The 23595-nt window shown below is 46.3% G+C and overlaps 1 protein-coding gene across 1 annotated transcript; it reads right to left on the reverse strand.

Annotated features, from left to right (window-relative positions):
• Positions 1-1792: 1792 nt before the first annotated feature.
• PRDM14 (PR/SET domain 14) lies at positions 1793-16505 on the reverse strand. The gene is made up of 7 exons (XM_068526224.1): positions 15794-16505; positions 15182-15235; positions 14933-15090; positions 13685-13955; positions 9489-9691; positions 4524-4625; positions 1793-2020 (listed from the first exon to the last, which is right to left on the reverse strand). Exons 1-7 carry the CDS (start codon positions 16503-16505, stop codon positions 1793-1795), a joined length of 1728 nt encoding a protein of 575 aa, XP_068382325.1.
• Positions 16506-23595: the final 7090 nt, after the last annotated feature.

A 23595-nucleotide genomic window follows, 5' to 3' on the forward strand; every position in this document is an offset into this window, starting at 1 on the left:
AAATTTTTTTTACCTTCCTCTATTACCATTCTGGTGCAAAGAACAAAGTAGTTAATTTGTATTATTCAACCAGTGGAAAAAATGGCATCACACCAGTTCCTGATGTCTTGCTTTACTATTTGGTTTTAAAATAACGTTCAAATCCATACATAGTAAGAATTATATTTTGAACTAGCAGGCAAATAAAGGCTGCCTAACTACAGGCTGAGCCCTGATCTTTTCAAAAGACCATTGTTCTGACTTAATTAACACGAACTAAAACAGTCCTGAAACAACAGGGCACACTTCCATTAGGATAAATTACTCAGACCTAGTCACCGCAGTCAGGCATTCCCCAGAGAAAAATCTGTCACTGCTTCTTCCACCTGCACTACATCTCTTTCTCAAAGGACTCTGCCACAGCTAGGAGCCTCCCTCTGAAGGGGCATCTGTTCCATATTGAAATCTCTCCATTTGGAGAGACATGGACCACGAATAAAGGGTGAAGAAAAATCCTAGGCCGTCGATAGAACCACGGCTAGGGATGTGACCTAGTAGCTACATAGCTACGCTGGCCTACGATGCAGTTTTATTCTGGTCCCCGATTTTCCATGTGAATATTTAAAAGTTTGTGGTTGCTTGCCCCAAAGTAGGGAAGAATGGCATAGTCAATAGAATAATGCTCTTTCCTTAGCAGGATTCATTAAGTTGAGCATAACTGGTTCATTAAGAGGCTGGGCTTTGGAGTCAGGACGACCTGGCTTTGACCCTTAGAGGCAAATGTTGGACCACTTCTTTCCTTCCTTCAGTAGAGTGGTAACTCAGTGGCACTATCTCATAGGGTTCATGCTCTATATAGATGTTGGCTATTTTGGCCCACATGAGATGAGTCTGCCGTCTCCCTGCACATTAGAAAAGATTATTCTCCACAAGCTTGCATCAGCCTTGTGACAATGTATGTGGCACATTTTTCTTTTCACTCTATATATTAGTGTGGACCAGCTAATTAGAAGACCTCCAAAAAAATTCCACTTGTCTCTTCATCAGGAATGAAATCAGGTTTAAAACTAGAGCACTATAAATACATTTATTTATTTCTTAGCCTATTGCAATTTTTAGCCTTTCTTCATTTGGTAATAATTTTTCTTCCCCAATTGTTAAAGGTCACAGATGGTAGGGTGAATAAGTAACTTCTGTGTCCTCCAAGAAATTGTTTGGTGCTAAACAAACTGTTAACATTAGGTGTTTGTCATGTGATGGGGGAGGGGTAGAAACTAAGGGTTTTAAAATGAATCCAAATAAAATGGGAGCTTAATTCATGTCTGAACACTTAGTTATAATACTAATGAAGCTCTGGCTTGAATGGATTTTTAAAGAATTTATTCTGTTAAGAAACGTAACAGGCGATGGCCACAGACATATTACAATCGCGGGCCCGAGGCAAACAGTAGAGAAAAAGCCTCCTTTTTTTTTAATCGCGAAATCAAAGACTCTGCTCCTCGTCCCTGAAACGAAATATAGTCCCTTTCAGGGTTGATGTTGAGTTTCCAGACCTTTAAGCACTATTAACAGCCAGCTTTCATTATTTCTAAGTGAATTCAACAGAACTCCATTCTTGTTAGAAATTGTGAAAGACATTTCTGTGAAAGCTGTTAAAACCAGAGTCAATAAATCTGGTAAATTCTGCTACTTGGTCAGTTCCATTATTCTGTTCCTCATCTCAATCTATCATTTGTTTGTAAGAAACACCCATAAACAAGAAATATCAAGACAGAAGAAATACAGAGGCACTGTCCTCATACTCTCTTGAGGGCTAGCAGTCTTCATGAAACTTCATGTGGGAGTAGAAGGCTTCTTGGTCTGGGAAGGTTTTTCCACATTTGTTACAGGAGCCGCTGTCTTCCTCCTTGTGTGAGCGTCGGACATGGCTGTCGTGAGCAGCGTGGGATGCAAAAGATTTACCACAGTACTTGCACTTGAAGGGCTTCTCCCCGGAGTGCTGCCTGATATGTGTGCGGAGTATACTAGAGGCAGTGAACTTCTACAGAGGACAGAAAGCAGGAGAAAAAGTCAACTTCCATCAGCTGGACAACCAGTGAAAGAAAGGGGTTAATTTCACTGTTACCGATCCTTATGTCAACCCTTAGTTCTCCACTCAGCGAACCTTGGGCTTTAATGCTATAGGGCACGCTTGGTCAAAAGGTGTAACCTTAATAAAAAAGGACATGATGGACACGTCACTGGTTAGAACAGTGAGCTCTTCCATGGCGAAGATCACCTGGGGGTCTAGTCAAAAATGCAGACGACCTGATAAGTACACCCATTGGGGTAATAAGGAAACTGCATTTAAGCAGGTGGTCCTGGGATCACACTCCAAGATGAACTGAATTACAGAAGGAGTAGCTAATACTGGCCAATGTCTTTGCATAAATGGGTACCTTATTGGTTTCTTTCTTCTTCTTTTTTTTTAACTTAAACTTTTTGAGGTAATCGTGATTCACATGCAGTTATAAGAAACAACAGAGACTCTGGGTACCCTTTACCCGGTTGTTCCCAATGGTTGCATCTTACAAATCTATAGGACAGTATCACAACCAGGATACTGATATTGACAGAGTCAAGATACAGAACATTTCCGTCACAAGGACCCTCACGTTGCCCTACGACAGCCACACATAGTTCCTTCCCACTCCTACTTTTAAGCCATGGCAACCACGAATCTGTTCTCCATTTCTATAATTTTGTTATTTCACGAATGTCACTTACATGGAAGCATACAGTATGTAACCTTTGGGATTGGCTGTTCTCACTCAGCATAATTCTCTGCAGATTCACGGAGGTTGTTTTGTGTACAACAGCTCGTGCTTTTTGATTGCTGAGGAGTATTTCATGGTGTGGATGAACCACAGTCTGCTTAATCACCTACCCATTGAAAGGCATCTCGGTTATTTCCAGTTTGGGGCTTCTATGAGTAAAGCTGCTATTAATATTTGTGTACAGGTCTTGGTATAAACATATAAACCTTCATTTCTCCGGGATAAGTGCCCAGGAGAGCAACTGCTGGGTTGTATGGTGGTTACAAGTTTCGTTCTTAAAGAAACTGCCAAATAGCTTTCCAGAAACGGCCAAATAGTACCATTTTAGATTCCCAAGTACTTTGCTGTTTTTACCTGTCTTTTCTTTCCCTTATTTATAACCTTTCCCCTAATTCATTTCAATTCTCTGCTCTGACCTTTGTCACTTTCAAGTATTTATTAGAGATGTTAATGACTCCATTTATTGGGGGCCCATCGACAGAGATACAAAACACCGGGTTCAACCGGTGACCTTGGATTTTGGGGGGCTGGCCCACTGCTCAGTAAGGAGCACGAGGTGTAGGTGCCTAGGACACCCAGACAAGGACAGTCTCCATCAGCTTAGGTGACGGTAAGTCAGAATGCCAAACAGCTCATTTATGCCCCAAGTGCACTGAGTTCCCTCTTCGGGCACCTCTCATCCCCAGGTTAGCCAGAAGACCAAGGTGAGGATCAGAATTAGAATGCCAGAAAGAGGAGGGGCGCTGGGATATTTTGAGCCGGCTCTGGACATCCTGCGGGAGAGCGTTCAGCCCTCAGGTTTGATTCCTCATCCATACAAATCCAGGGCCACCTTCCTTAGGTCTGTGCTGGCTCCACATGGTCTAGTTATGTCTTAGCCCCATTTTGCTACACTGTACACATTGGACAGCCCAAATGTATCTCATCAAAATAGAACACGAGGTGTTTTAGTATTATATTTTTAAGGCATGGTCAGACTTTTGTTTCTAGCCCAGCCACCCCTAACCACGTCTTTATCTGTTCATTTTTATAACTTATTATTCTGTATAATGAAGGTTAGATGCCACTTCAGCAAAATTGCTCTAGAAATTTAGATCAGCAGCATGTAAGAGTCTGTACTTTTTTTTTTTTTTTTTTAATTTATTTATTTGTTTGTTGTGGCTGTGTTGGGTCTTCGTTGCTGTGCACGGGCTTTCTCTAGTTGCAGAGTGGGGGGCTACTCTTCGTTGCAGTGTACAGGCTTCTCATTGTGGCTTCTCTTGTTGAGGAGCACAGGCTCTAGGCGCCCGGACTTCAGTAGTTGTGGCATGTGGGCTCAGTAGTTGTGGCTTGCGGGCTTAGTTGCTCCGCAGCAGGTGGGATCTTCCCGGGCCAGGGCTCGAACCCGTGTCCCTTGCATTGGCAGGCAGATTCTTAACCACTGCGCCACCAGGGAAGCCCAAGAGTCTGTACTTTGAAAGACTGCATAATCATGTCTGCTATCATCAGGCTCCTGTAAATTTAGGGTCTCTTTCATGACAAATGCCCTCGATGCCAATTTGGCAGTAGTAGGCTGCATCTGATCATTGTAAGCAAACAGGAGTATAATCTGGGGGTGGAAACTGGGGATGGGCTGACAATGAACTAATTTACCAGGAACTCTTGTAAGCTAGGGTTTATGCCAAGTTCTTATCCACGGACACCCAAACAGGGCTCAAGGCAGAGCCCTTATAAGAAGGTTCCATTTACCTTGGTACAATACACACAGTGGTAGGGTCTGTCTCCAGAGTGGACTCTCATGTGTTTGTTTAGGCTGGAAGATTGAGAGAAACATTTCCCACACGTAGAACACTAAAACGAAAAAGAAAAATATAGTTGAAACCACGTCTTCCCCTTAACAAGTTTATTTCACCATTATGTTTATCTGGGTGGGAAAGAACTATTGTATTTATTCTGTGCACACCTGTAGGCAGAGGGTCAAGCAGACCCAGACTGAGGGTCTAATTGAGACAGGAGAAAGGCACCCCAGAACTACAGGGAAGAATCTGGCAGCATGGGTTCTGGTCCAGAGCCTGCTAATGCTGTGACTAAGGCAATTCATCTGAAGTCTTTGGGTTAAGTTAGCTGCTTCAGATGTGAAACGGCGGTGTATATAGAGGCCTGAATTTGTCCTGCTCTGTCAACAAGTAGCTGTGTGACCAGAACAAGTCAGTTAAACTCGGAATCTTTGTTTCCCCAATTTTCCTCATGGGCAAAAAATACCTGTCTCGCCTTCCTCACAAGGCTGTGAGTAATTCAACAAGCATTTATGGAGAACCTCTCAACACTCTGCTAGAGGCAAGGAGGAACAATCTAGCAGGGGTAGGGACGAATATGTAGACCAAAGTGGCAATACAGGTGACAGATGACTCAAGACATGTACCTACAAAAAAAGGGTAATATTTTGGGGGGCCAGTGAGAGCATGTGGTACAGCCACTTGCTGTGAACAGTTCCTGTCATTACTCTGTGTTCTTGACCCTGATGACTTCTGTCCAATCTTCTCAGGAATTCTGAACCAAGTAAAGGAAACTATTGTGTTTCTGGACCCTGTTCCCCAGGTGTCCTTATGGGCACAAACGAGAGCCGGGGTATTTTTAGATGGTGGGATTCTGGGGTGGATTTTAAAAGTCTCCTTTAATTTTTCTTTACTACTTGACGTTTTAATAATGAGCATGTATTGTCATTACTAAAGCAAAAACAGTCAGATGTTGAGGTTCATATTGCAAAAAGAACAGATCAATTATAAAAGGGGAGTAATTAGAACATGAAACTGTTCTTGGAAATTAAAAATAAACAACAAAAAAGTATAGAATAGAAATGCTGTATGTAATAGACTCAGCTGACTGCTAAAAACTGAATACATGCCATAAAAATTAAGGTTGGGGAACTCTCAGAGAATGCAGATGAAGAAAAATTAAAAGTCAAGTACAGGGAGGTAGACTCAACCTAACATTTGGCTAAAAGGAATCCCAGGAGAGAACAAAAATTGAAGACAGATAATAGCCAAGGAAAGAAGAGAATTCCTTTGAGCTTATGACTTGTGCCTTCGGGTGGAAAGAATACTTTGTCTTCTAATGATTACAAAGCAGGAAGAAAAAAAAAAAAAAAAAAGGAAAGAAAGAAAAAAAACATGTAATTTAACACATTGTTAAAATTTCAGAACTCAAAAGTTAAAGAACAATTTTCACAAAGCAGAAAACTGGTTATTTACAAAGAAACAAGAACCAGATTGGCATCAAATGGTAGAAGAAATGATTCTTTAAAAGTTCTACAGGAAAATTATTCCTATCTAAAATTCCATATCCAGCCAAACTATCAAAGACGTACGTGAGTAAAATATCCTCAAAGAAGGACTCAGAAAATTTTTCACTGTGCACTGTTAAAAACGATTACTTGAAGACATACCCCAGTAACACAAAAAGAGAAATCAAGAAAGAGGAAGAGTGGCATAGACGAATCAGTGGAACTAAGGAAGGTAATGAAAGATATCCAAATATGACAGTTTACAGGCCTAAGGAGCATATGGTTCAAATCAGAACAAATTCAAATCAGAATCTGATTTTAAAAAGAAATGAGTATAATTTCAAGAATGTAAATATCATTATACAAGTTATATAATTAAGAAACTAAATTTATCACTTGCAATTAGAAATCCTAGCAAAAACAAAAGCTTCCAAGGAAGTCAAAGACAAAATACAAAGAAAGTTAAAGTCTGGCATCAATTTGAACAAGTCATGGAGAAAAGAAACAACGCCTTCTGAAAAAAACAAAGCCCTCTCTCTCTCCATTGGTCAGGTGTTTCAAAAAGCTGGAGAGAACTGACATCCTGAATCGATGTATGAGCTCTTTGTAGTCATCGTGATGGACTACAAGGATGTCCTCCGATATTTTTATTTTGTTAATTAATATTTTTATTATTAATTTTGCCTGACAAATCCTCTGAAAAGGAGGTTGTTTAGACTTTAAATGCTGGAAGGAGGGTAATACAAGGTTTTTCACTGTTGGTTATACACCCAGCATCTTCTGATATTTTAAATCAGTAATTTTTTTCTCTTTCAGCAGCTGATCTTGTTAAAAAATCATTTATCTGAAGTTCTACCTGTCTGTTTCACTTGAGCTTTTTTTTTTTTTTTCTGTTCAAATTAAATTAAACGTTTTCTTTGGGGCTCCTGCAGAAATTAAATATACTTTATCATCTTGAAAGTTAAGTACTCAAATTAAAGTATATGAAATAAAGAAAACTTTTAAGAGAATAAAAAATGTTTAGCAGTAAAGATAAGAAAAGAAGAAAACCTCAATCTTCTGAACATAACGAAGGAAGGTGAAACGCCAGGGGAAATTCAGGTTGAGGTGTTGGAAGAGGAGCTAGAGATACACCTCAGGCTCAGGACAGAATTCTGGCTAGAGATTTGAAACCATTTAAATGGGACTTATAGTCATGATAAAGGATCACACCACTCAGGGAGAGTTTGCAAAGAGAAATATTGTACTAAAGAACTCTCAGGAACACTCAGTATAAGAGGACGCACCCCCTTCTATAGCCTTTTAAAATCACTATCCTGGACTTCCCTGGCGGTCCAGTGGTTAAGACTCCAAGCTTCCACTGCAGGGGGCACGGGCTCGATTCCTGGTCAGGGAACTAAGATCCCGCCTGCCTCGTGGACAAAAATAAATTAATAAATAGTTAAAAAAATAAAATAAAATTACTATCCCTCCACTCTACCATCAAGACCTCTCCTCTTTGGAAGCCCAAGTCATTCACTTTACTACTACCAGCTTACACCTCCTCTTCTTATCATTCCCGTCATCTCTGGACCTCCTGGTCTACGGTGCCCCGATTTCAAAGCCAGCAGCACTTTCCTACGGCTCCTCTCCTCGAACCCCAATTCAAGACCCACCATTGTCCTCAGTGTTTAGGCAAATGACCCACGTAACATTCTAGTGTATATTTCTTGACCTGACTCAGATAACCTTTTCCTGCATTCTACTTTGGTCAAAAAACAAAACAAAACAAACAAAAACTAATCCTGTAGCTTCTGCTTTTTAAGCAAACATCTTTTGATCTGGCTGCAGCAACGCCAACAAATATATTAAATGCTCCATCTCATCAACTATAAGATCCACCACTACTTTATCATTTATTTTTGGCTGTGTTGAGTCTTTGTTGCTGCACGAGGTCTTTCTCTAGTTGCATACTGCGGAGCACCTAAGCCTGTGCGTCACAACTACTGAGCCTGCGCTCTAGAGCCCGCGAGCCACGACTGCTGAGCCTGAGCGCCTAGAGCCCGTGCTCCGCAACAAGAGAAGCCACCCAATGAGAAGCCCGCGCACGGCAACGAAGAGTAGCCCCCGCTCACCACTAGAGAAGAGCCCACGTGCAGCAACAAACACCCAGCACAGCCAAAAATAAAAATAAATAAATTAAAATATTCTTACAAATATAATACATGATAATTGTAAAAACACTCAGATTTTACAGGAGTATATAGTACAGTGATTGTGATTTTTCCAGAAGCTTCGCTGTGAACAGGAGGGGAGAGACAAGAGCAGCTTTATGATGACCACTCTGTTTTCAAATGGAGAAAACTGGGGTTTGGAGGAGTCCTGACAGGGCAGGAGTCCAACCCGAAGCTGTCTGTACCCAAGCCTCAGCCTCTTTCTCCTAATTAAGTGGTAGTCAGCACTTTCTTGCACCAAGCCTGGCAGAGCCACCAGGTATCCAGAATGGTGGAATATGGCTCCCTAATGCCACCATTGCTTTTCTTCCTTACAAAATCCTTGGCATGGCATAGAGGCCGTCCATCCTTTGGACTGTGCCCATGTTTCATCCTCGCCTGTAACTATCAATATGCCTGCACATTGGACCTAGAGATTATCATACTAAGTGAAGTAAGTCAGAAAGAGAAAGACAAATACCATATGACATCACTTATACGTGGAATCTAAAATACGACACAAATGAACCCATATATGAAATAGAAACAGACTCGCAGACACAGAGAACAGAATTGTGGTTGCCAAGGGGGAGGAGGTGGGGGAGGAAATGACTGGGAGTTTGGGATTAGCAGATGCAAACCAGTATATATAGGATGGATAAACAACAAGGTCCTACTGCATAGCACAGGGAATTATATTCAATATCCTGTGATAAACCACAATGGAAAAGAATATGAAAAAGAATGTATATAACTGAGTCACTTTGCTGTACAGCAGGAATTAACACAACATTGCACACATCATGGAAGAAGGTGTAGTTACCTAAAACCACAGGCCAGGGTCTTTCCCACCTGGAATGTCTTGAACGCCCCCCACCCCAGCCAATCAACCCCACCTAAGATATAAGCCAGACACTCCACTGTCCTAGGTTCTTCTCACAGCCACCTGTCTACGAGGCCCTTCATAACCACGTGTCCAGGTAGGAGGACACCCTTCCTCTGTCCCTGTCTACCATGCACCTCCATCCTCACACTCGGGTGTCACGGCATTAGTTCACGTCTGCTCTTCCACGGCACCGTCACCTCCTTCAGACACCCTGTCCCATCCTCCCACCTCGTGTTGTGTCCCAGCAACGTGCACGCAGGAGGCCCTCGGTGTTCACCCAGGGGTTTGGGGAAGCAGCATGAGAGCAGAGTGCCGAAGCGAAGGGCAGGGTCACTCGCCGCCCTGACTCTTACCTTGTGAGGCCGATGCTTCTCATGAACGTGAAGGATGTGGATCCGGAGCCGGTCTCTCTTCTCAAAGGACCGTTTGCATAAAGAACAGGGGAATTTCCTGTCACCCTTGTCCACACAGGGGGTGTACTTGAGATGCTTGTCTCTGTAATATTTGTAGGTAAATACTTTTCCACATCTTTCACACCTGTACCCTTCTGAAGACTCTGTCAAACACAGGGGGATAAGTCGCTTGGTCAGCTACCTTCCCTCATTCTTATTTTCTTCAAGATGATTTCTTACAACTTTTTATTACAAAAAATTTAAAACATATACCAAATTCAAAATAATGGAATAAACCCTCATGTGCCCAAACACCAAGCTTTGACAATGACCGACTCACTTATGTGACTTCCCTCCATAAGGGATTATTTTTTTTTTCATAATGGATTCTTTTTAACACTAATTTCTCATTTGGTTCATAAACATCTCAAACCATAATCTTTAATAGATGACGACTTTTTAAAAAGCATAACCATAATGCCATTGTCATACCTAAACAGTCAACCCTTATTCCTTAATAGAAGCATATATATTTATGTACATACACACATGCATACGTGTTTCATTATTTTACAGTCAGTTGATTCAGTGTAGGATTCAAAGCCTATGTGTTGTCCACAGAGGCTATGTCTCTTCAATCTCTTAATCTACAGGTTCTACTTACCTTTTGTTCCCGAAATATATTTGCTGAAGAAGCCCTTCCTCTGGCCCTATTTACGAGCCGGTCAGTCCTACAGTTCCTGACTGGCATTCTTTACAAGGTTCACATACCAAATACCTACCGTATTTGTCCCTTTCAGATCAGCCTGAGCTACAAGTTCAAAGCCGTTCACCCAGGACCTTGACGGACACCCACAGCTTCTTCCCAAGCTTCACGAGTTCTGTTCCATTTGACCCCATTTATGAAGCCTTAGGTGCCCTTTTAGCTTATAGTCTACTTCTCTGAACTTTTAAGGAAGATTCTAGAACTAATACATAGGGTTATTGTGATGATTAATTTAACCTTAACACTTACTGACTTCTTATCAACAAGTGACACTATCACTGAGTGACAGACAAGACTGAGAAAGGTAAATCCATTTTTATGAGAGAGGTGGGGGAGAGGTTAGAGAGGGTTCAGCCGACTCTAGCAAAGGAGGTGCCCGGCTCAGGGGTGTCTATGTATTGGGGGAAGGGGAGAGGACCAGGGCCACCTACAAAAGCATCCCTGCCGAGGACACTCTGGATTCCAGAGCATAAAGTGGTTTTGACTGTGAATGCATCCCTGAAACCTCATTGTCTGGCCCCAGGGAGGCAGAGAACAGCCAGGAGTGAGTATATGCAAGAGTGTGAAGGTGGAAATCTTTTTCGTTAGCATCGGGACAGCAGGGAAGCTATCCATCGGGGGTTTTGTTAGTTGATAACTGCGTCCCAGGCATGTTTAACAGGTGGCTAAGGAAATAAATCATTTTATTAAGTAAATAACCAGGAAGGCAACCAGCAGCATCAGAATGATCCATTACCCAGTCTTGTCTATCGCTTTCATTGAGGTGCTAATACTCTCAGAATCTCCCTGCTGGGATGGTTTTTGCTCGGAGCTAGAATTTTCCTTGGTTAGAAATACCTGGCCTTCCTGCTTCCTGGGGTAGGAAGAGGGGGTCTACAAGACGGGGTCAGCGATCTTTACAAATCAAAGCATGAAGGCACAGCAGAATTCAGAATAAGGGTTCAGTAGTAAATTTGCATAAGAACAACCACTTAGGCAGAAATGACACAGCACCCTTACTAATTAGGCTTCGGCTGCCTACGTTTTCTGCTCAGGTCCTTGGAAATTTATCTTAACCTAATTTTGTCCTGTTTCCTTTCCTTCTTCCTCCCTCCCATCTCAGTCTCTTCTCAATACCAAAAATCATGCTTTCTCCCCCACTACAGACACACTGTTCGGACAGAGTTTGGTAACGATTAAGAGCTGTCTACACATTCCACACCCCCCAGCCCCCAAAACACACACTTGGCAGGTTTGCAAACTCAAATAACCCGCCCACATAGGGCCCAGGCCCTTCCCTCCCACTCAAGACCTTCAAGGGGAAGGCTCCCACCAAGCCTCACCAAAAGCCTTGGAAAAAAAGACCTCTCTTTTGAGAGGACAGAGGAATTTTGATTTTTCTTTCCTTTTCATCCTATCCCCAAACATTCCTATTAACAGAAAACAAATGAATTTATCCATTAGTCTTCCCAACCAATTGAGCTGTTTACAAGTTCTCTGCCACAAGTTATCCTAAATATTTACACATCATTGTAACAGTGCCAATAAGCCTCGGATATAATTTGGTTCAGAAGTGGAGCACAGATAACTGCAGGCCCTGTTGCTTATATGACTGGGATCTTTGATGCCTGTATCTTATTCCATGTTAATATATCATCATTTACTTAATTATTCTAATATTGGGCATTTAGGTTGTTCGTGACTTTTCACAAACAGGGGTGACACTGTATTAAAAATCCTTGTGGACAAAGCTTTTCCTTTTGGGCTATTTCCTGAAGATAAATTTCCAGAAGAGTATCACTGATACATTACTGATATATCCAAGGTTACGAACATTTTAACAGCTCTGATGCATCGTGCTGAATAATTTTTCAAAAGGATAATGATTCTACTTTGTGTTATCAAGCATGTATTGTTCTCAAATCCACTTTTCACTTTTATTTCAAAAAAGCACTTGGTACATTTTTGGAAGTGACCAAAAAGTCTTGGCTTGGCGCCAAGTATGGGGCAACTGTGAGGTCCAGACTCAAGAGAATCCTGCCATCTTACCCTCAGGCGCACCCCACGCCATCCATTTATTGGGGTAGTGAGAAGACAGTTCACCGAAACAGTTCAACAGCCCCTCATTATTTGGCTTCTAGAAAGAGACTGCTCATTTAGTCACCTCCTAATCCCTGGTGAACACATCCTTGCCCTTGGCTTCACTGTTCCCCAAGCCTGAATTGCCTTGCCTCTCCTTGCCTAACTCATCCTTTATTTCACCACATCCCTAAGCAGCTTTCCCCAGTTTAGTCCAGTCTTCCTCCTTCCTTCAATGCACATGGGGATCCACAGCAGGCGCTATTCAAGTGTTTAGGATTGTCTCCTGCCCTGAAGGGTCTCAGTCTAGCAGGGAGACAAGCATGCAGACCATCACTGCAGTGTGATGAATGCAATTCACATTCTCTTTTACCTGCTACTTACGACATTTGTTTTAACATAATAAGATGGTCTTCTATCTGATTACACATATTACAGTAATTTGCATTTGTCCGGTCCCACCTATGAGATCAGTGGTTCCCAGGCCTTTGCAGATATAAAAATCAACGGCTCAAAGAGCTTTTTTAAAATGCAAATTCCAGAGGCTCGCTCCCAGAGAGCGGGTTGGTAGTCCTCTAGCTGCCTGCTACTAAAATGGGATAGAAATGCAGAATCTCAGGTCCCAGCCCTGAATGAGAATCTGCCTCTTTCCAAGGTCCCCAGGTATTCACACCCACATTAAAATTGGAGAGCGAGAGTCTAGCTCCATGCTTCCCAAAGTTGTCTAAGACCCACAGTTAAGAAACACATTTTATACTTGAGACCCAGTTCGCACACATCCATTTGAAACAAACACCTCACCAAACAATGCTTAACTTAAACGAGATTCACATCAATATTTTCTATTCTATTTTATTTTTATTCTCTCTTTTTTTTTTCTTCTTTAATACTGGTCTTTACCACCAAATCCCCCACCCCGCTAAGATATTGCAACCCACCACTTGAAAAACAGTGCTCTAAAGCTTAGACTTCCTGAGCTATGTGAGCCTTGGCAGAGATGAAGCAGAAGCTAGCTCAGCTAAGGCAGAGGTTGCATCCATTTATTTCACTTCTACTTTATTCTCTGGGAGCGGGTGAAGGGGTAGAAGAAAAGGTACACCGGTGAATAGGAGTAGCTTCAGCAGCCCTGGGAAGATGAGGGCATCTTCCTGCAGCTGGGTAATGCCCAGCTGGTTAGAGACGCCCTCAGTTTTGGGTTCTGAGTGTTGTGTCGGGAGGGAGAAGTTCCACAAGCAAGTGGAAAAGCTGCAGGAAGGAAGGTGTTGAGTCGGAGAAAGAGTCCAGTCCTTCCACTAAGACAGCCTCACTGGGGGAGGCGAAAGCGTGCACTCACCTTCCGGGGGCCCAGACGTCTGCTTCCCCTGCTTCATGACCTGCAGGCTCATGGGAATGTCCAAAAACTTCTCATAGCAATCTCCATACCACACAAGGAGCTCTTGGTTCTGGTAGATCTCCTTGCAGCTTTCATAAAAGATCTGCCCTTGACATTGGATGGCAACCAGGTTCTGCTCCATGGGGAAACGAGCACAGTTGACATAGGACATCCAGTTCCCGGCACTTCCTTTTCCATCAATAAAGTGGCTCAAATGACCACCTTCAAAGATCTAAATGAAATCAAACAAAGCTTGGAAATGCACATTTTTTTGGTCTGACCTAGAAAATAAATTTACTTATTAAAAATTTATAATTCAAAACTCACACTTGACCTACTGAATATATTTATTATCAATATGATTGAGCCTAAATGGATTTATTAGCTTAAAGATACCTCTATAGGTAGTGTGACATTTTAAAGATTCTTACTTTTATCACTTCCTCGATTTCCAGATTTCTAGGGTGAGCATGTATTAGTTTCATAAACAGAGGTAAGGGAAACGGGAGGTTACATTTAATTCCACCACTTCAAGACAACCAATTAGTTTAGTATTTTATCTCAATTTAGTTTTCATGTGTATCGATGGAGCCATAATTTAATTCTTTCTCTGCTGTGGGCAATTCTACAGTTTTCAATGTTTTGTTATTACAAACAGCCCTGTGAAGTCTGGATTTCAGATTATTTTCCTCAACTATATTCCTCGATGTAGAAATCCACGGCGAGGGGTGATAATCTGATACATTCTGACAAACTGCAATCCTACCATCCTGCCTCCAACACACTTAAGAGTTATCAGTTTTCTAAAAATCCTCTTTAGATGAATGACATCAAAAATTTTAAATCTGGTCTTAGTCCTTTTTGGCATATTCTTAGCATCACTCTGTAATATTTAAAGTGTTTGGTTTTGTCTATAAATATAACCCAATGTATTAACTCTTTAAACGTATATTCCATGGCTAATCTTCAGAGGAAAATGCCTTAAGTCACAAAAAATTACACAGAATCCATGCAGAGGTGTTATCCTCAGGGACTGAACAGCTGCCTTTCTTTCTCTTTATGTTGCAAAACAGGCAGCACAAGTCAGCAGATTACTGCCCGGAGGGAGCCCCCTCTCCCAGGCCAGGGGTCTCCCAGAGGGGCAGAGGCCAAGGTTTCCTGCACCCACCTCCCTCAGCCAACCTGCCAACCCGCCAGAAACAAATTTACCTCCCACATCAGGGAATTGTCCCTGTGTGTCCTGACTTCGCTGGTGTTGACCACTTTACCCTGAAAGGGCCCAAACCTGACTCCTTTGGCGACAGGGCTACTGCAGAACACACCAACATGTGCCACTTCACCGAATTTCGTCCGCCCGAGGCAGAGACCTAGGGGAGACCCAGGGCAGGAAAGAAAGCCAGTGAGGAAACTGACTGCATTTGTGCTGGAAAAGAAATCCAAGCCAGGAGCCCTGCCTACCTTCTGGTAGCTGAAGAGAGTCGTTATCCAGAGTCTGACGAAGAGAATCAGACCCTAGAAAAAGACAGGGTTAAATTTTTATTTTTTCGATAAAATGTATTATGAAATGCTTTCATAGGGCGCTATCCTCCCCACTCCCCAGAGCTCACCATTATCCTGAGTTAGATGTTTACCTGTCCTTTCTAGGTTTCCTGCTCCTTTTACATAGGCCATTTCTCACATGAGACTCAAAACGACTCTAGTGGGTTATGTTGTAATTAACCCCGTTTGCAAATTTAAGGAACTTGAGGATCAGAGATAATGCTGATTTTGAGACTCCCAGATACCTTGCATATCCCGGTAGAATCTGAGCCGGCCTGATCAGCCCGCTCGGCATGAACCGTTTCTCTTCTCACTAAAACAATCTTGGGTGTCATGCGGTTAAGCCAATAGGGTCTCGGAGGTGAGCCTGCCATCCCCAGCTCCGTCTTCTGATGGAAGCACATACGCTCCGCTGCAGGACTCGCACAGCCTCGGACCCACCTGGAAGCGTCCCTGCCCCCTCCCGTCCCCACCTCTCTTCCCGCCTCCCACCCGCACCCCCAAGTCCCGGATCACGGGGACTGCCTTTACCAGAGCTGTCTGTGGGGACCAGGAGGCCCGAAATCGCGTGGTGCAGGCGGGCTGAGTTCTGAGGGCTGGGGATGACCCCATAGAGAACTAAGTGCAGGTCTTCCTGGGTGAAGTGGTAACGGTGAGATGCCTTCCCCTCTTGGTTCGCGAGTTTGGGGCCATCCTCAGAGCGCTCTCTGGGGGAGCACGGTAACAGCTGGGAGGGCTTCGGCCTCTCAGGGAACAGCGAAGCATCCACAGGGGGCGGCGGCACGAAAATTTCAGGTCCCCAGCACTGGCCACCGTCGCTACGGCCGCCAGCGGGGCCCGCGTCTTCACTGGAGGCGCCTGTAAACTCGCGAATGCCGTTCGGGAAGTGCGGCACCTCCCTGGGGAGGTGGGGAATTGGGTACCACGACGGCAGCTTGCTGTACCAGGGCAGGTCGTAGAGCGGCTCCCTCTGCACGGCCAGGCCGGGGCTCAGCAAGGAAGGCGCCATCCGGAAGGCGAAGGGGGACAGAGCCGGGGACAGAGCCGGGGACGCGGACAGGGCCTCCAGCTGCCGGAAAGTTTGGAAACCCTCCTCCGCGGCGGTTAGGGTGTTCCCGTAGTGGCCGTAGGGCGGGAAAGGCGGGTAGTAGGCGGCCAGGCGTTGGGGGCTGCTCTGGAGCCTGTCGGGCGGGTAGCACCCCTTGTCCTGGGGTCCGGCCTCACTTGGCGGCCGCAGAGCCATCCCGGGCCACAGCGCGCGGCGGGTCTGCGGAAGAGCAAGCGCGGCCGAGTGAGGGGCGCGGGGCGCTGCGGCCCGGCTCCCGCCTGCCCAGCCTCCACCGCCCGAGGCAGCCCCGGGTCGGAGGGAATCGGATAAACTTCCCACTTCGATCCCTCAAGACCTACCCGCAAACGAAACAAAAACGGCAACAAACAACCCCGCTCCCGCCCCACCCCCCCACCAAAAAAGTGAAAACAAACTAAAACGAAAATCCGTCGGGATTCTGCCCGACTCCAAATTCCAGGTACGTGTCGCCTTTGCCTTCCCTCTCCAAACACGCCTTGACCTAGCAGGGCTCGTTTCCAACACCCACTCTCTACATCCGTCCCCAACCCCGCTCCTGCCAAATCCGTTTCAAGCTCCCTCTTCCGCCCTCTCCTCGGTCCCCGACATCCTCTTTTCCAGGGTGGGTCGGAGCTGCAGGGCCTTCCCACTCCCGGAGCCAGGAGCCGAGCGCAAGGCCGAGCTTGGGGGCAGGCAGCAGCTTCAGGCGCTCCTGGGTCCCTAGCAGGGAGGGCAGAGCCCAGGGCCCGGGTTGGATGGCGTAGGAGACGCGCTCCCCCAGCCCGGGGGCAGGTCCGGGGAGGCTGCCCCGCTGCGAGGCCCGGGTCTGACCCCGAGGACCCGGGCGGTCCGGGCTGCCAGGAGGAGTAGGCCGCCGCCTTCGGCTTCGCTCCCAGCGCCGCAGCCAGCGCGGGTTCCCCACGTGGGCCGAGTCCCGCTACATCGCGCCAGTCCCTCGGGAAACTCGTCACCCCACCTGGGGGCTTAGGGAAGCTGGGGTCGCCTCTCGGGAGCGGGCGAGGACGAGCCCCAGGCCAGGTGGGAGAGAGCAGGCTCCCGCCCCTGCGCCGCCGCCGCCCGTACCCCAAAAGGATGGCGTTTTGATGGACGTAAGTTCACCAAGGCTGGGGGATGGAGCCCCTTCAGAGCCGGCGGGTCCTGAGGGCAAGATGAATGAGCCCAATAAGGAAAGCACGCAGGGTCGTGACTCAGAAATTAAAGAACACGGGGTCAGAAGAAGAGGTCAGCCACGACGAAGGCATCTGCCCGTCTCCTCCTGAGCCCCCAAAGGCGCTCCGCTCCTGGCCTCCCCTCACCCCGCGCATCTGCGACATGGGGTTGAAAGCCGCTTAAGGAGTAAAAGCTCCAAGAGAGCAAAACGACCCCCCAAAACGAACTGCGCCAGAGACTGCTGCCGGCGCTACCCGACCACCCCGGCGAACGACAGCCCCGGGCCACAGCGGCGCGCCGGGCTCTGCACCCACCTTCGAGAGCGCAGCTGCGGAGCGCTCGCCTCCGGGCCGCACACGGGCGGCGCGGGCTCGGGACCGGTAGGCTGCGGGCGGGCCCGCAGGGCTGAGCCGGGTTTAAGAGGGCGGCGGGCGGGCGGGGCCACGGGACCGAGAGAGCGCGAGGGTGGGGAAGCGACGCGCGGCCCACGCAGGTCCCCAGGCCAGTCTCCTCCCCGCCCACCGCGGCCATTGGCCGACGCTCGACTCTTCCCGCTCCCCAGGGGGTCGTGCACTGAACTCCTGACTTTTGCAAACCTTGCCCGGAACCCCGGCCGAGAGCGCGCACCCCCCCGCTTTCTGGGGCCGGCACAGTTGAGGCTCCAGGCTGGCGGTGGGGCAGCAGTTAAGCCCGGGCAAGGGTGGCCGGGGTCCCCAGACAGGCCCCTCCGCGCCCGTGAGGCCGGGACTCGCGTGCCGGTGTCGCGCCCCTGCCTCTCGGCTTCCAGTTCCCAGCAGCCGAGCCTGGCCGAAGGCCGCGTCCAACCCCGAGGACCAGGTGGACGTTTGTCCCTGACACCTCGTGGGAAGCCGGGCATCGACCCTCAGGTCCCAGGTGGGGACGCCTAGATGCGGCGGTGCCGTTCCCAAGGTTTCGGGTGGGTGTTGAGACCTCTCGGGGGCTTTTACTTCTCAAGCAGCTGTCACTGTCGGAAGACCGGCCCCTGCGCCGCCACCGAGGTCCCCTTCCCCCGGGAAGGCTCGCCACCTCGGACGCGCGGGGCTTTTCAGGCCCATACCTGGCGCTCCAAGGCCGCATATTTATTCTCTCCGGCCATTGAGGGAAAGAAAGGAGCACTTAGGCCCATTCACATTCACACAGGGAAGCATCTAGGGTGGGGGAAACCTTGGTCTTGCCGGGTGACCTTGGCCAGTTTCCTCGCCACTTCCGCCGCGGCTTCCTCTTTGCAAAATGGGGCGAGCACTCCCTGCGTCTGGGCGCCGCTGTGCGGGTTGAAAGGACAGACGGAGACCCTCACGCCCGGCCTGGCCTTGGCTGGGTCGTTTCAAACGTGGAAGGAAAGAAAGGAGGCAGCATCCATCCGGCCGAGGGGCGCCGCCGAAGGTCCTAAACTCTGCGGCGGAACGGGACCTCCTCCGTGACCCACCCCGCTTTCCAGAGCAGCCGCGGCGCGGCGGGCGCCTCCTCCCTGGGCCCCGGGGACCTGACCTTGTAGCCTTCAGCGCCCGCGCGGCCGCGGGGAGGACGGAAGGCGGGCGCGGGGCCTCGGGGTTTCTTCGAGGGCGCGGGCTGGGGGCGCCCGGCTGCTTCTCCCTGCCGCCGGCCGCGCCCACGTGCGGGGTCAAGTCACCGCGCCCGCCCGGCGCCGTCGGGGCCGCCCGCGCCGCCCGCGCCGCCCGCGTGCAGACCCGTTTCCCAGTCGCAAGGAGGATCTGAGAGGAGGGGCGGCGCGTGGTTTCCCCACCGGGATGGGGGTGACAGGGAGCCCAGGGTTTCCTTCACCCCTTGTTCTAGATTCTGTGCCTCTACCCGAGTTCTTAGGATCTTCGCTAATAGGTGAAAAGTATCCGTCGGCTCTTGTCCCGAGAGCCTCTGGGGAAGATCAGGTAAAGCAGAATTTACCAGAATTCTCTGGAAAAGCAGAATAAATTCTGCTGTCGTCTTCCTTCCGGAGGCATACCCACCCCAGGACCCCTACGACCCACCTCCATTTACTGTATCTTCCTTCCTTCCTCCCAGACCTCACCCGTAGGATTTAAAGACTGGTACGCCGGCGCTTGGGTGGTCCGTGGATGTCAGGTCCTCAGGAGGCCATTTTTTAGTGAAGTCGCTCACTGGTTGTAGATTTAATTTTGAACAGGCAACGTGAGCTTTACCGTCAAGCCTTGTTCTGCAAAGATTCTAGAGTTTAAAATATTTTTTAAAATATATTTTAAATTATAGGCTTGCTTGTTTAAGCTTTAGAGAAATCGATAAAAAGTGGAAATCCCTGCCCACCCCTCATCCCTAACCCTCCAGAGGTAAAGCTGACTAACAGTTTGACTTATTCCCTAGTTCCATTATTTGGTTGAAAAGTACCAAATTTTTTACTTTTTTTCTGGCTGCACCGGGTCTGCGGCATGCGGGATCTTTTTACTTGTGGCATGTGGGCTGTAGTTCCCTGACCAGGGATCGAACGTGGCGTCCCTGCACTAGGAGGCGGAGTCTTAACCACTGGACCACCAGGGAAGTAAGTCTCTACCAGACTTTTAAATTGTATTTATATATGTGCGATTTTTTAAAAAACAAAATGTGATTATACTTTAGACTTTTATGCAACTTTTCTCACTATCCACTAGTTATTGTTACTAACAGTACATTAGTATTAACTTCATTCCTTATAATGGCTGCATGGTGCAGAAATTCATTTTATGAGTGTACCTTAGTTTTTCAGCCTCCTCTTAGAAAGGTATTTAAGTTGTTGTCAGTGTTTCAACACTGCAAGCTACTTCTGGGAACATTGTTATACAAATACTTATTTGTGCTACTGTGCCTGCAGAATAAATACCGAGGTGTGAAATCTCTGGATCAACGGTATCAACCTTGAACATTTTGATAGGTACTTCAAACTGCTCCTGGTTTATACCTCCATCAACAATGAGTGTGAGTGCCCTGTGTCTCCACACCCTCACCTCATACGGAATATTGCCAATCCTTTAAAGCTGCCATCTCTCACGTGAAAAGTGGTTATCTTTTTCTAATTTGCTTTTTAGTTATTTACCCAACAAAATTCCTGAGCTCCTTGCTCTTGATGTGCTGGTCACTGGGAATACAGTTGTGAGCGAAGCAGCTGTGTCCAGCCCTGGTCTCCAAAGCAGTCTTATGAGGAAAATAAATATTTGTGTAAATATTTGACGAAAGTGTAACTATGTGATGGGAGCAAAGAATTAACCATAAAGAAGCAATGAAAGGGAAGAAGAGCATGTCCTGACCTAGGCTGAGAGGACAGAAGGTGTGAAAGATCTCTAGAAATTAACTAGGTGATGAGAGCAAGTGGTATTCCAGGTTAGAGGAACCCTCGGTGCCAAGGCTCTGAGGCCTGGAAGGAGTGTGTCTGATTCACAGAACTGAAGGATGCTTCCTGTGGAACAGACAGCTAGGGAAGCTGGAGAATCAGCAGAGGCCAGGTCTTGCAAAACCACTTGTGAAGATGTAAGTTTCCTTACATCATTACTTGCAAGACTTTATTGAAGGAGTACTAGGAAGTCTTTGAAGGGAATAGGAAGCTACTGCGGCCATCAGTATACTTCATCCCAAAATTATTTCAACATGCATATCACTAACTAAAGTGCAATATTTGTTTATGGTTCTTTTTTTTTTAAGGTAAAATTTATATATGATGACATGCACACGTCTTAAGTTCACCATGAGTTTTGACAGTTGCATAAATCAGTGTATCTCCCCCTCCTATCAGAACATAAACAGTATCATTCCAGAAAGTCCTCCAGTCCCCTTCCCAGGTGAGGCCTGTGCCCAGCCACCCCAGAGACAACTGTTCTGTGTTTTCTTTCCCCACAGATGAGTTTTGCCTGTTCTATACCGTCATAATCATACAGGATGTACCTTTTTTTTTTTTTTTGCCACACTGCATGGCATGCAGGGATCTTAGTTCCCCAACCAGGGGTGGAACCCACACCCCCTGCAGTGGAAGCACGGAGTCCTAACCACTGGACCGCCAGGGAAGCGCCCAGAATGTACTATTTAGTGTACTGTTAGAGCCTTAGCTCTTTGACAGTGAAAAGTTTTTTTGTGTATTTTTTGTTTGTTTGTTTGTTTTTGGACAAGTTAATTTATTTGAACGTCAGCTGAAGAGTTTGTATGTTTGTGGTTTTTTTTTTTAACATTTTTTAAATTTAACTTTTATTTTATATTGGAGTATAGTTGATTTACAATGTTGTGCTAGTTTCAGCTGTTCAGCAAAGTGATTCAGTTATACATAGATCTATTCTTTTTCAGATTCTTTTCCCATATAGGTTATTACAGAGTATTGAGTAGAGTTCCCTGTACTATACAGTAGGTCCGTGTTGATTATCTATTTTCTATATAGTAGTGTGTATGTTAATCGCAACCTCCTAGTTTAACCACCCCCCTCCCACCTTTCCCCTTTGGTAACCATAAGTTTGTTTTCTAAGTCTGTCTGTTTCTGATTTTGTAAATAAGGTCATTTATATCATTTTTTTATATTCCACATATAAGTGACAGCATATGATACTTGTCTTTCTCTGTCTGATTTACTTCACTTACTATGATAATCTCTAGATCCATCCATGTTGCTGCAAATGGCATTATTTCATTCTTTTTTATGGCTGAGTAATATGCCATTGTACATATTTTAACACATCTTCTTTATCCATTCATCTGTCAATGGACATTTAGGTTGCTTCCATGTCTTGGCTGTTATAAATAGTGCTGCTATGAATATTGGGGTGACAGTGAAAAGTTTTGATGCACCCTGAAAAAAACATCCGGCCAGCAGTCATACCCCACTGTGAGGGGGTAGTGGGTAGGGGGTAATTATCTGAAGCCTATTTGGAAGACTTCAGATGGACCTTGAGGCTTTGGCTCGTGTCCACACCCCACCTTTAATGGTTTGCTTTTGCCAGGACCACGTCGACGGCAGGTAAGGCACCTTTGGCAACAACATCAAAATGGCAGCAGTGTATCCTTGCAGCGGTGGGGCTCTTACCTGGTACCTCAGCAAGATTCTCTCTATGCAAGGCTCTGGTGCTTCCAGAACTTCAGGGAGTATCTTTACATAATTTATATCTAGCTCTCTCTCAGTACTTCTTTGATATTGGAGTGTACTTTTAGCATTCTGTAATGGTTTCTTTGAACCCCTCCATGGCCATGGGGTTTTGGGTTATCTTGATTGGCCAGCACTCTTCTAAGGGGCCCCTGCTTGGGGTAAATGATCGGATAGAGCATTTCTCTTGGCCACTGGATCACCCTGGACATTACTTATTTCTTTGGTAACATTAGGGTATTTCAGAGTTCCTTGACCTTGATAGGGATCCCCATTGACATTAGCCTCGCTGTTTCTAAAGCACCCAGACATCATAGATGACCTCAAGGCATATTTACTGCCTGTGTATACTAACTCTCTTTTCTCTCTCTGGTTAGCAGGCTCTAGTAAGGGAAATCAATTCTGCCACCTGGGCTGTAAGGAATCGTTCTAAGAGTGATTTGAGATCCGCTATGACATAGTCAGCCTGATCATTTCCTGTTTCCGTCTGTAGATCTGATCCATCAGGAATCACGGTCAAGGGTGGACTGTCCAAAGGCATTTCTGGTAAGTCTTCATGGGGCGTGGATGATTCTTGCACGAATGCCAGGGAAAATACATCTTGCCTTCTTTGGGGACGGGAGGAGCATAGCAGGGTTCAAAGAATTACAGTGGAGAAAAATATGTGTAGGAGAAAGTAATGATATTTCATGGGATGTAAGCTGGCTTAGCCAGGAATGTTGTGCATTTCTTTCTTTCTTTCTTTTTTAAAAAAATTTATTTATTTTTATTTATTTATTTTTGGCTGTGTTGGGTCTTCGTTGCTGCACGTGGGCTTTCTCTAGTTGCAGCAAGCGGGGGCTACTCTTCGTTGCGGTGCGCGGGCTTCTCATTGCGGTGGCTTCTGTTGTTGTGGAGCACGGGCTCTAGGCGTGCGGGCTTCAGTAGTTGTGGCATGTGGGCTCAGTAGTTGTGGCTCGCGGGCTCTAGAGCACAGGTCAGTAGTTGTGGCGCACGGGCTTAGTTGCTCTGTGG

Source organism: Eschrichtius robustus, chromosome 17 (genome assembly GCF_028021215.1).
Source record: "Eschrichtius robustus isolate mEscRob2 chromosome 17, mEscRob2.pri, whole genome shotgun sequence".
Taxonomy (NCBI): Eukaryota; Metazoa; Chordata; class Mammalia; order Artiodactyla; family Eschrichtiidae; genus Eschrichtius; species Eschrichtius robustus.